The sequence below is a fragment of the Gigantopelta aegis genome, chromosome 12, assembly GCF_016097555.1.
Source record: "Gigantopelta aegis isolate Gae_Host chromosome 12, Gae_host_genome, whole genome shotgun sequence".
In the NCBI taxonomy this organism is placed as follows: Eukaryota; Metazoa; Mollusca; class Gastropoda; order Neomphalida; family Peltospiridae; genus Gigantopelta; species Gigantopelta aegis.
In genome coordinates, this window is record NC_054710.1 from 45,958,596 (window position 1) to 45,972,848 (window position 14,253).

The following is a 14,253-nucleotide window of genomic DNA, read 5'->3' on the forward strand; positions in this document are numbered from 1 at the left end:
CTATACCTAAATTAACATTCTGATTGGAAATACATATATAATAGCATTTCTGACAAAGTAAATTATAATACATGTGTATAAATATATTCATGAAATACTGATTTTTCTCAGCAAACTTTCAGTATGATACTGAAACTGAAAACAATGCATATAACAATTTCACATGTTCTGTATTTCATTGTAGTGTTTCTTCTTTGTTATACTATACAATTATGCACAACAAAAAGAAACAAAGAAAAAACTTAATTATCAACATTTCAAAATACTTAAATTTCGGTTACATTTATTACAATGTAATGTCACCCCACTGGTCCAGACGTAGCAATGGGAGTTTGTTCATTTCTCGATTAATGTAAAAAATTACGTCGTCAGGGAACGTCATACCTGATGATATCATTTTATATTGGTAATTTGTCTTACTGAGCGTTATTGTTTTAATCAAAAGAAATCATTCAAAATAAAATATGAACTTTTAGTGTTATTATCAATAAGTATTTTTCAAATTTAACTTTAAGTATTTTCTGTTATTTCTTTTACGTTCATCTGGGTATGAACCCAAAAAAATCATCTGCAAATTTATGTGAGAATGGCTTTGCCGATTCATACAGTTTACGGATGATTTTTATGTACATACCCCAATGAACGTTAAAGAAATAACCGACTATCCTTAATTAAGATATTTTTTTACAAGACTTTTAATTCATAAAAATCTCAAAATATTTATGTTGATTAACTTTGGAATATGGCATCAAACAACATTTGGCATAACAGTTAACACAAACATTATGTACGAATTGATGAAATGAGTTATCAGCACCAAACAATCAAAGTAAACTCTGTAACAGTCCCCCTCCTTACCTTCCCTTGGCAGGTGGTCATAGTTAAAGCTGTGGCCTTTTTTTGCTATCATACAATATCTTTTATTAATGCAAAATACAAAGAGAACGACCGTTTTAATAAAGCCGTGTCTTTGCTATCTACAGCCTATGTCAACTGTTGGATGTAGCTCTTCAGTCCTGTCAACATTTTACACACACAAACATGCAACAAATGAGATTATTTCTATTCACTGTAGATCTTGTATACATTAATGAACAACATTATCTTCCCAAGCAGTCTGGAAATACAGAATACTACACGAGTAGCCATTAAGACTTCATTTTGTTTACAAGTTGTTTCAAAATGTACCTGACGAGTGAATATACATTTTTAAATGCTTTGTCCAAAGGAAAATTAATCTATAACTACACCACCATCTATCCCCATCCTGTCCTTAAATACTGATATCTTCCAATGCCTACTTACTTAAACACTTTGACCACTAACTATCAAAAGGTATGGTACAAGGTGGTTGAACACAGTTTGGGTATGTATGTCTATGCATTAGTGACTTGAACCCACATAGTGACTGGGGTTGCGGTGATTACTTTTGCCCTGTTTAACTGATCAACAACCAGAAATGGGTGGATTGAGACAGAAGGCCAATGAAGCGATGAGCCCCCCACCCCTCAACTCTGAATAATGAATACACACAAACACTCGCCCAGCTGAAAGTCGAATTAATATACATCTGTCTCATTCCCCCCACCCACTCCCAGTTACTGTCGTATTCTGACACCAATGAAACCTCATCATTTTGACCACTACCTATCGAAATGTCTGGTAAGTTGCGGTCGACCACGTCTTCGGCACGTAGGTCTGTGCATTAGCCACTTGGATTCCCGTTGTAACTGGTGTCGCAGACAGAGAGACGGGCGTTGCCGTGAGAGACAGGGGCAGGGTCAGCGCCCCCGGTATGGCAGAGGAGGGACTGGTCGTCACGACGGACACTGCCAGGGGCTGCTGGCCCGCCCCCGACGTCCCCGGGGCTGCCGCGATCATCGTGGTCCCGTTCACCTGGACAATGTGCGTCTGCTGTGGGTTGAACTGCGTGTGAGCGAGCGCCTGACCCAGGTGACTCAGCTCGATGGTCGAGTGCTGCAGCTGCGACGGCTGTATCTGGACCATTGTGGGCGTGCCGCCTGCGTGTGACGTCAGGTGTTGGGCCAGCCGGTACTCGGTGGCGCCCGGCCGGTACTCCTGTAACGACTGTGTCAGCTCGCTCATCGCTTGGGTCAACAGATCAGCCGCTTGGATCGAATCCGGGTGCACGGTATGGACGGTAGCCACTTCCTCATACCGGTCCTGCATGACCGGCGGTTGGGCCGCTTCCAGGAGGTACAGCTCTTCCTTGGCGAGGATTTTCCGTTTCTCGCTAGCCGCAGGGACACTATCAGGGTGTTTCTTGCGCTGGTGCTGCATCAGTTTGGCCTTGCTGGCATACTGCTTGTGGCAGAAGGTGCAGGAGTGGGGCATCGTCGTGATGCTGCCCACAGTCTGCGAGTACGTCGGGTTCGGCAGTCCCGGGATTTCAGGGATCAAGTTTCGTCTGCGACTGCTCATCGGGAGCTCTGATCCCGGGTGGTTCTTTATTATGTGCGCCTTGCGTTTAGAGCTCGACTTGTACACTTTATCGCAATACTGGCAGTAGTAGTCACGCTGCGTTTTCAGAATCGGAAGATTCAACTCGGGGATGCATTCCGGTTTCAAATCGGGATGTCGTTTGGCTAAGTGGTTCACCAACATGCCCCGTCGCTTGAAACCCAACAGGCAGGTGTGGCATTTGTAGATGAAGCGATGGTAGTCGTTTGGCGAGACCTTCGGCACAAACTTTTTGATATTGGGTTTGTCTCGCTCCATGTTTTTGGCCTCCCGTTCCACCGAGTGCATTCTCTTGATGTGTTCCTTCAGCTTGTCTTTCCTCTTGAACTGTCGCCCACAGTTCTCGCACATGAACTCGCGGTGCGCCGAGTGTCGCAGCATGTGCAGTTTCAGTTTGTCGGGTCGCGGAAACACCTTGTCGCAATCGGGGCATGGGTACTTCTTGTCCGGGTGGAACGTGCGCATATGTTTGCGGATCAGCGTGTAGTCGTCGAACTTCTTGCTGCACGCGGGACAGGTGAAGAGCCCATCATGCGCATGCAACGATATGTGTGCCTTCAGCATATTCACCTGATCGAAGCCCAATCGACAAAGCGGACACTCGTAGTACTTGTGGTCGCTGTGGGTCTTCATGTGGCAGGCTAGCGCCGAGTTGTTCATGAATCTCTTGTAGCACACGTTGCACTGTAGCGGCTTGCTGTCCTCTTCCCCATGACACAGCAGGTGGCGCTGCAGTCTCTCCTGCGTCCCAAATGCCTTCCAGCACTTGGAACATTTGTGTGGACGGTTCGGGTTCAGTCGCGGCTTCGTTTTGCCGTGCTCCGCGGCGTGCTCTATCAAATCACGTTTGTTGGCGAACTGGATGTGGCACATCGGACAGGCAAGGTACGTTTCCAAGGAGACCAGATTCTCGCCATTCTGTGCCCGATTTTCACCGTTTGCGGAATTCGGGTCGACATTTTCGACAACGTTGACATCGACGGCAAATTTTTTAATTTCATCCAATGCGACATCTTCGGCAGCGTGTGTGAGGGTGTGGAGGTTAAGGAGGTTGGAGTTGTCGAAGGTCAGGTCACAGTGCATGCACACCCACTCGTTTCCGCCACTGTCTTTACCCTTCCGCTTGTACAGAGACTTGATCGTCTGACGGATCTTGTTATTACAGGTACGTCGCTGGTACTTCTTTAATGTTCTGAAACACAGAAATAATAACAATATAGCTGGTACTTTTGTAACGTTCTGAAACATAGAGAAATAATAAAAATATAGCTGGTATTTTTTGTAACGTTCTGTAACAGAGAAATAATAAAAATATAGCTGGTACTTTTGTAATGTTCTGTAACACAGAGAAATAATAAAAATATAGTTGGTACTTTTGTAACGTACTGAAACACAGAGAAATAATAAAAATATAGTTGGTACTTTTGTAACGTACTGAAACACAGAGAAATAATAAAAATATAGTTGGTACTTTTGTAACGTACTGAAACACAGAGAAATAATAAAAATATAGTTGGTACTTTTGTAACGTTCTGAAACAGAGAAATAATAACAAAATAGCTGGTACTTCTTTAATGTTCTGAAACACAGAGAAATAATAACAATATAGCTGGTACTTCTTTAAGTTCTGAAACACAGAGAAATAATAACAATATAGCTGGTACTTCTTTAAGTTCTGAAAAGAAAAAGAAATCGTAACAATAAAAATACAGCTTCAATGTTCTGAAACACAGAGAAATAATAACAATATAGCTGGTACTTCTTTAATGTTCTGAAAAGAAAAAGAAATTATAACAATAAAAATATAGCTGGTACTTTTTAAATGTTATGAAAAGAAATAGAAATTACAATAATAAAAATATAATGTTCTGAAATGAAGAGAGATTATAGTACATGTAATAACAAGAGGCTCATCGGCCGTAACGGTCATCTGGGTAAGCTGTTGACCTCATCTTCCAGACTCACAAAGGAAACGTTATTTAACGACGCACTCAACACATTTTATTTATGGTTATATGGCATCAGACACCACACAGATATTGAGAAAGGAACCCCGCTGTCACCACTTCATGGGCTACTCTTTTCGATTAGCAGCAAGGGATCTTTTATATGCACCATCCCACAGACAGGATAACACATACCACGGCCTTTGATATACCAGTTGTGGTGCACAGGCTGGAGCAAGAAATAGCCTAATGGGCCCACCGAAGGGGATCGATCCCAGACTCAAAAAGTGCATGACACCCATTTCCAAGTTTATGATCTAGTAAAATGCATATCTCTATGTAAGTATAATAAACTGACCCCTGCCCAGGGACAAAAAGTGGACCTAGAATGAATGACATTAAAAAATCAGATAAACCATCTCTTGACCTTTACATATATATGGAAAAAAAAACTATTCATTGTTAAATTGGCTTTTTTTCCCCCTTCTCTTTTTGGCATCCACCCCTCATGATCCTGCGGACAGGGTCAGATTAACTAAATTCATTAAAAAAAAAATCTTTGTGCCAAGGAAGCTTCTGACAAAATTTGGTTGGAATTGGTCGAGTAGTTTGAGAAGATTTTACAAATGACATTCACAAATTAAAAAAAACATCTGTCGACATTTACATATATATGATGACTATTTGGTTATATTATTATGACCAAATAGTCATCATATATATGTAAACGTCGATAGATGATCTGTTTTTTAATTGGCTTAAATATCCGCTTTGGCTACCACTTCTCAGGGGTAGAGGGGGATGTCAGAATGATCAAATTCACAAATGTGTTTCTCCACCAACAGAGCACATTGATGTAAAAAATTTCAACATTGTAACACGTTTTAATATATGCACACAAGACACAAAGGAACAAATCAACTGGCAGGAAGGCAGGTAGTCTTTTTACGTGCCCCTATCCACTTAAGGTTCAGGTTCGCCCATCCCGGATTTCATCTCTGACATCACCAGTGACCAACTGTTAATTTCCTGAATACACCCCTCGTCACAATTTCACAAATCATCATAAGGCTAGTTTTGCACATAAACCTAAATCTACGACTAATTTACAATTATTATTACAACTAACTGTTGTTAGTTAGTTGTACTAACTAATATAATTTGAAGTTTACATATTTCTTTTCTGTTTTCTTTTGTCATTAAAATGCTCCATTTTGTATAATTATACAATTTTCTGCGTGAAATAGATGCCAAACGTAAACTTACGATGTTTAGTGAAATAGACACCAAACACGTGTAAACGTATGACTGGTATAACTGATAGTAGCAGACGTAAACTTACGATGTTTAGTGAAATAGATGCCAAACACTTGTAAACGTATGACTGGTATAACTGCTAATAGCAGACGTAAACTTACGATGTTTAGTGAAATAGATGCCAAACACATGTAAATGTATTACCGGTATAACTGCTAATAGCAGACGTAAACTTACGATGTTTAGTGAAATAGATGCCAAACACATGTAAACGTATGACCGGTATAACTGCTAATAGCAGACGTAAACTTACGATGTTTAGTGAAATAGATGCCAAACACATGTAAATGTATGACCGGTATAACTGCTAATAGCAGACGTAAACTTACGATGTTTAGTGAAATAGATGCCAAACACTTGTAAATGTATGACCGGTATAACTGCTAATAGCAGACGTAAACTTACGATGTTTAGTGAAATAGATGCCAAACACGTGTAAACGTATGACTGGTATAACTGATAGTAGCAGACGTAAACTTACGATGTTTAGTGAAATAGACACCAAACACATGTAAACGTATGACTGGTATAACTGATAGTAGCAGACGTAAACTTACGATGTTTAGTGAAATAGACACCAAACACATGTAAACGTATGACTGGTATAACTGATAGTAGCAGACGTAAACTTACGATGTTTAGTGAAATAGACACCAAACACATGTAAACGTATGACTGGTATAACTGATAGTAGCAGACGTAAACTTACGATGTTTAGTGAAATAGACACCAAACACATGTAAACGTATGACTGGTATAACTGATAGTGACAGACGTAAACTTACGATGTTTAGTGAAATAGATGCCAAACACATGTAAACGTATGACTGGTATAACTGATAGTAGCAGACGTAAACTTACGATGTTTAGTGAAATAGACACCAAACACATGTAAACGTATAAACCGGTATAACTGCTGATAGTAGCAGACGTAAACTTACGATGTTTAGTGAAATAGATGCCAAACACTTGTAAACGTATGACTGGTATAACTGATAGTAGCAGACGTAAACTTACGATGTTTAGTGAAATAGACACCAAACACGTGTAAACGTATGACTGGTATAACTGATAGTAGCAGACGTAAACTTACGATGTTTAGTGAAATAGATACCAAACACGTGTAAACGTATGACTGGTATAACTGATAGTAGCAGACGTAAACTTACGATGTTTAGTGAAATAGATGCCAAACACGTGTAAACGTATGACTGGTATAACTTATAGTAGCAGACGTAAACTTACGATGTTTAGTGAAATAGACACCAAACACATGTAAACGTATGACTGGTATAACTTATAGTAGCAGACGTAAACTTACGATGTTTAGTGAAATAGACACCAAACACATGTAAACGTATGACTGGTATAACTGATAGTAGCAGACGTAAACTTACGATGTTTAGTGAAATAGATACCAAACACGTGTAAACGTATGACTGGTATAACTGATAGTAGCAGACGTAAACTTACGATGTTTAGTGAAATAGATCCCAAACACGTGTAAACGTATGACTGGTATAACTGATAGTAGCAGACGTAAACTTACGATGTTTAGTGAAATAGACACCAAACACGTGTAAACGTATGACTGGTATAACTGATAGTAGCAGACGTAAACTTACGATGTTTAGTGAAATAGACACCAAACACATGTAAACGTATGACTGGTATAACTGATAGTAGCAGACGTAAACTTACGATGTTTAGTGAAATAGATACCAAACACGTGTAAACGTATGACTGGTATAACTGATAGTAGCAGACGTAAACTTACGATGTTTAGTGAAATAGACACCAAACACATGTAAACGTATGACTGGTATAACTGATAGTAGCAGACGTAAACTTACGATGTTTAGTGAAATAGACACCAAACACATGTAAACGTATGACTGGTATAACTGATAGTAGCAGACGTAAACTTACGATGTTTAGTGAAATAGACACCAAACACATGTAAACGTATGACTGGTATAACTGATACTTACGATAGCAGACGTAAACTTACGATGTTTAGTGAAATAGATGCCAAACACATGTAAACGTATGACTGGTATAACTGATAGTAGCAGACGTAAACTTACGATGTTTAGTGAAATAGACAGTAAACGTATGACTGGTATAACTTATAGTAGCAGACGTAAACTTACGATGTTTAGTGAAATAGACACCAAACACATGTAAACGTATGACTGGTATAACTTATAGTAGCAGACGTAAACTTACGATGTTTAGTGAAATAGACGCCAAACACGTGTAAACGTATGACTGGTATAACTTATAGTAGCAGACGTAAACTTACGATGTTTAGTGAAATAGACACAAAACACATGTAAACGTATGACTGGTATAACTGATAGTAGCAGACGTAAACTTACGATGTTTAGTGAAATAGACACCAAACACATGTAAACGTATGACTGGTATAACTGATAGTAGCAGACGTAAACTTACGATGTTTAGTGAAATAGACACCAAACACATGTAAACGTATGACTGGTATAACTGATAGTAGCAGACGTAAACTTACGATGTTTAGTGAAATAGATACCAAACACGTGTAAACGTATGACTGGTATAACTGATAGTAGCAGACGTAAACTTACGATGTTTAGTGAAATAGACACCAAACACGTGTAAACGTATGACTGGTATAACTGATAGTAGCAGACGTAAACTTACGATGTTTAGTGAAATAGATACCAAACACGTGTAAACGTATGACTGGTATAACTGATAGTAGCAGACGTAAACTTACGATGTTTAGTGAAATAGATCCCAAACACGTGTAAACGTATGACTGGTATAACTGATAATAGCAGACGTAAACTTACGATGTTTAGTGAAATAGATGCCAAACACATGTAAACGTATGACTGGTATAACTGATAGTAGCAGACGTAAACTTACGATGTTTAGTGAAATAGACGTCAGACACGTGTAAACGTATGACTGGTATAACTGATAGTAGCAGACGTAAACTTACGATGTTTAGTGAAATAGATACCAAACACGTGTAAACGTATGACTGGTATAACTGATAGTAGCAGACGTAAACTTACGATGTTTAGTGAAATAGATGCCAAACACATGTAAACGTATGACTGGTATAACTGATAGTAGCAGACGTAAACTTACGATGTTTAGTGAAATAGATGCCAAACACATGTAAACGTATGACCGGTATAACTGCTAATAGCAGACGTAAACTTACGATGTTTAGTGAAATAGACTGGTATAACTGCCAAACACATGTAAACGTATGACTGGTATAACTGATAGTAGCAGACGTAAACTTACGATGTTTAGTGAAATAGACGCCAAACACATGTAAACGTATGACCGGTATAACTGCTAATAGCAGACGTAAACTTACGATGTTTAGTGAAATAGATGCCAAACACATGTAAACGTATGACCGGTATAACTGATAATAGCAGACGTAAACTTACGATGTTTAGTGAAATAGATGCCAAACACATGTAAACGTATGACTGGTATAACTGAGATAGCAGACGTAAACTTACGATGTTTAGTGAAATAGATACCAAACACATGTAAACGTATGACTGGTATAACTGATAATAGCAGACGTAAACTTACGATGTTTAGTGAAATAGATGCCAAACACATGTAAACGTATGACTGGTATAACTGCTAATAGCAGACGTAAAACGATGTTTAGTGAAATAGTTTGTAAACGTATGACTGGTATAAAAGTAGCAGACGTAAACTTACGATGTTTAGTGAAATAGATGCCACACATGTGTAAACGTATGACTGGTATAACTGCTAATAGCAGACGTAAACTTACGATGTTTAGTGAAATAGATGCCAAACACATGTAAACGTATGACTGGTATAACTGCTAATAGCAGACGTAAACTTACGATGTTTAGTGAAATAGATGCCAAACACATGTAAACGTATCTTACAGACTGGACTATTGGTCTAAATTGTGTGACTGGTATAACTGATAGTAGCAGACGTAAACTTACGATGTTTAGTGAAATAGACACAAACACATGTAAACGTATGACGGTATAACTGATAGTAGCAGACGTAAACTTACGATGTTAGTGAAATAGTAGCCAAACACGATGTTTAGTGTAAACGTGTAAACGTATGACTGGTATAACTGATAGTAGCAGACGTAAACTTACGATGTTTAGTGAAATAGACACCAAACACGTGTAAACGTATGACTGGTATAACTGCTAATAGCAGACGTAAACTTACGATGTTTAGTGAAATAGATGCCAAACACATGTAAACGTATGACTGGTATAACTGATAGTAGCAGACGTAAACTTACGATGTTTAGTGAAATAGATGCCAAACACATGTAAACGTATGACTGGTATAACTGATAGTAGCAGACGTAAACTTACGATGTTTAGTGAAATAGATGCCAAACACATGTAAACGTATGACTGGTATAACTGATAGTAGCAGACGTAAACTTACGATGTTTAGTGAAATAGATGCCAAACACATGTAAACGTATGACTGGTATAACTGATAGTAGCAGACGTAAACTTACGATGTTTAGTGAAATAGATGCCAAACACAGATGTAAACGTATGACCGGTAAATAACTGCTATAGTAGCAGACGTAAACTTACGATGTTTAGTGAAATAGACACCAAACACATGTAAACGTATGACTGGTATAACTGATAGTAGCAGACGTAAACTTACGATGTTTAGTGAAATAGATGCCAAACACATGTAAACGTATGACTGGTATAACTGATAGTAGCAGACGTAAACTTACGATGTTTAGTGAAATAGATGCCAAACACATGTAAACGTATGACCGGTATAACTGCTAATAGCAGACGTAAACTTACGATGTTTAGTGAAATAGATGCCAAACACTTGTAAATGTATGACCGGTATAACTGATAGTAGCAGACGCAAACTTACAATGTTTAGTGAAATAGATGCCAAACACGTGTAAACGTATGACTGGTATAACTGATAGTAGCAGACGTAAACTTACGATGTTTAGTGAAATAGATGCCAAACACATGTAAACGTATGACCGGTATAACTGCTAATAGCAGACGTAAACTTACGATGTTTAGTGAAATAGATGCCAAACACATGTAAACGTATGACCGGTATAACTGCTAATAGCAGACGTAAACTTACGATGTTTAGTGAAATAGATGCCAAACACATGTAAACGTATGACTGGTATAACTGCTAATAGCAGACGTAAACTTACGATGTTTAGTGAAATAGATGCCAAACACATGTAAATGTATTACCGGTATAACTGATAATAGCAGACGTAAACTTACGATGTTTAGTGAAATAGATGCCAAACACATGTAAACGTATGACTGGTATAACTGCTAATAGCAGACGTAAACTTACGATGTTTAGTGAAATAGATGCCAAACACATGTAAACGTATGACCGGTATAACTGATAGTAGCAGACATAAACTTACGATGTTTAGTGAAATAGACGCCAAACACGTGTAAATGTATGACCGGTATAACTGCTAATAGAAGACGTAAACTTACGATGTTTAGTGTGAACATAAAGATGTAAACTTACGATGTTTAGTGAAATAGACACCAAAACATGTAAACGTATGTCTGGACTAATATCCAAACACATGTAAACGTATGACTGGTATAACTGATAGTAGCAGACGTAAACTTACGATGTTTAGTGAAATAGACCAAACGTGTAAACGTATGACTGGTATAACTGCTAGTAGCAGACGTAAACTTACGATGTTTAGTGAAATAGATGCCAAACACATGTAAACGTATGACCGGTATAACTGCTAATAGCAGACGTAAACTTACGATGTTTAGTGAAATAGATGCCAAACACATGTAAACGTATGACTGGTATAACTGCTAATAGCAGACGTAAACTTACGATGTTTAGTGAAATAGATGCCAAACACATGTAAATGTATAACCGGTATAACTGCTAATAGCAGACGTAAACTTACGATGTTTAGTGAAATAGATTATTATTCCGCAGTTCCAAGTTCATGTTGTGTCAGATGGGAAAACCATTACACCCCAGCATATTTTAATCAATGTTTATCAGGTTTATAATAACTGGAGTTGCAGGAACAAAACAGAATCAGGCCACAATTTACATACAGAACACCAAAAGAAATGAGAACATAATTTTGAGCTGTAACATTTTATCATCCATTAAAGGCTTTGTAGGAGATATCGCTGGCAGTATAATTTGCAATATAACCCTAGGAGATATCGCTTCTTTTTTTATGTCACTGTGTATGTTTCCGGTTTTTTCTAAAAACGAATGTCTCCTCCCTTTTCTCTCCCTCCCTCTCTCTCAACCCCACAATGCAGTCTGACCTTCTTGACGGTCCTGGCTTTGGACCTGATGATGCTGGCCTTGAGAGACGAAAGATTCCTCTTCATGTCGTCCGAGGTGCGGTAGTCGTCGTCATCCACAGCACTCGGCCCGCCGTCCTCGTGCAGCACCAGGTGACGCTGTAACAGTACCGACGTCTTGAACTTGCGGTTACACTCATAGCACGGAAACCGGCAGTCCTGCTCATCCAGAGCTGAAGTTAGACACAATTGTTATATATATAAAACACATTTGTTACGTGCAGAATATGAAACGAGCTCGCCTGTCATACCATTTTTATGAAACGAGTGAACAGTTTTGGTATCTGACTCGCTTTCGCTTTCGCTCGTCAGATACCAAAACTGTTCATAAGTTTCATTAAAATGGAATGACAGGCAAGCTCGTTGAGTATTTTATTTATTACAAACCAACTGCTCACCTTTGAAACAATTTTGAGTGGAGATCAAAACTAAAATGTTAATATGAATTCAAACTTCAACTGATTAACTCTTAAACCTAATTTAAACTTTGAATCGTGGTTCAACATCAGTGAGAAATTGTGTACAAGAATTAAGCAATAAACAGAGACATGTTTTACACTGCGAAAACCTCAACCAGTCAATGCAGATGAGCTGTACCACCTCTGATATCACCTACCTTCAATATCCTGTTCGGTTATTTCCAGCGTCGACAAACCCATTCTATCAGCATAGTGTGAGGCGTACCAAACCTGGAGAAAAATACAGACAATACCTGATTACCTTCTTAAAATATCTGCTGTTTTTTGCAGAGATTAGAACAGTGAATGCCAAGCGACATTTGGCATTCCACATTTATTTATCCTAGTATCTTATACAATATAAAAAATTAATGAAATTAACCGTTTACAATAATGAATGAAAAATCTAATAATTTACTAATTATTTATTGGTGATTCGTAAACTTACGATGATTTGTAAAATTGTTGTGAGTTACAGTTAGTTTGAGATCATTTTCTTTGGTGCCCAGAAACGTTTTTCCATGAGTATAATTTCATCTTTTCATCATATCTTACCAATATATATATATAGTGATTGCAGGATGAATCATTTATATTGCACCAGTCATGCATGAGCCATTTACATTGTTATGACTGTTTTAGAAGTGGGCAAACAAAGACAAGTTTGAACTGATATTACCACACTTGAGCACATTTTAAACTATCACTGTTTGATGTCTAATGTATGGTTATTTCAACGGTCGGTCTATACAGTAAGAGAAGAAACCAACTACTGTCACAGGCTACTCCTACAAAAAACAGATTGAGAAAATATCATTTTAAACTATCACTGTTTGATGTCTAATGTATGGTTATTTCAACGGTCGGTCTACACAGTAAGAGAAGAAACCAACTACTGTCACAGGCTACTCCTACAAAAAACAGATTGAGAAAATATCATTTTAAACTTGCTATTATATTACTATAAGTTTATGTGGGGTGGGACATAGACTGATGCATAGTCAGTGTGGGATCGATCCCCGTCAGTGGATACATTGGGCTATTTCTCGTTCCAGCCAGTGCACCACGACTGGTATATCAAAGTCTGTGGTGTGTGCTTTCCTGTTTATGGGATAGTGAATGTAAAAGATCCTTTGTTACTAATGGATAAATATAGCAGGTTTCTTCTACAAGACAATATGTCAAAATTACCAAATGTTATTAAACAAGCAAACTTTAACTTTGTAAGCCTATGTATCAATTAAACCAAACAAGCAAGCCTTAACTTTGTAAGCCTATGTATCAATTAAACCAAACAAGCAAACCTTAACTTTGTAAGCCTATGTATCAATTAAACCAAACAAGCAAACCTTAACTTTGTAAGCCTATGTATCAATTAAACCAAACAAGCAAACCTTAACTTTGTAAGCCTATGTATCAATTAAACCACACAAGCAAGGTTTAACTTTATAAGCCTATGTATCAATTAAACCAAACAAGCAAACCTTAACTTTGTAAGCCTATGTATCAATTAAACCAAACAAGCAAACTTTAACTTTGTAAGCCTACATGTATGTATCAATTAAACCAAACAAGCAAACCTTAACTTTATAAGCCTATGTATCAATTAAACCAAACAAGCAAACCTTAACTTTATAAGCCTATGTATCA

The 14,253-nt window shown here is 38.0% G+C and overlaps 1 protein-coding gene across 1 annotated transcript in view; it reads right to left on the minus strand.

Moving 5' to 3' along the window:
* Positions 1 to 469: 469 nt before the first annotated feature.
* LOC121386103 (PR domain zinc finger protein 10-like) overlaps positions 470 to 14,253 on the minus strand; it is a 45,407-nt gene continuing 31,623 nt past the window's right edge. The window contains exons 13-16 of the mRNA XM_041516901.1: positions 12,762 to 12,834; positions 12,049 to 12,318; positions 4,786 to 4,810; positions 470 to 3,673 (exon numbers count right to left, since the gene is read on the minus strand). Coding sequence (XP_041372835.1) covers positions 1,648 to 3,673; positions 4,786 to 4,810; positions 12,049 to 12,318; positions 12,762 to 12,834 — 2,394 coding nt within the window. The 3' untranslated portion in view covers positions 470 to 1,647. The remainder of the gene's footprint in view (positions 3,674 to 4,785; positions 4,811 to 12,048; positions 12,319 to 12,761; positions 12,835 to 14,253) is intronic.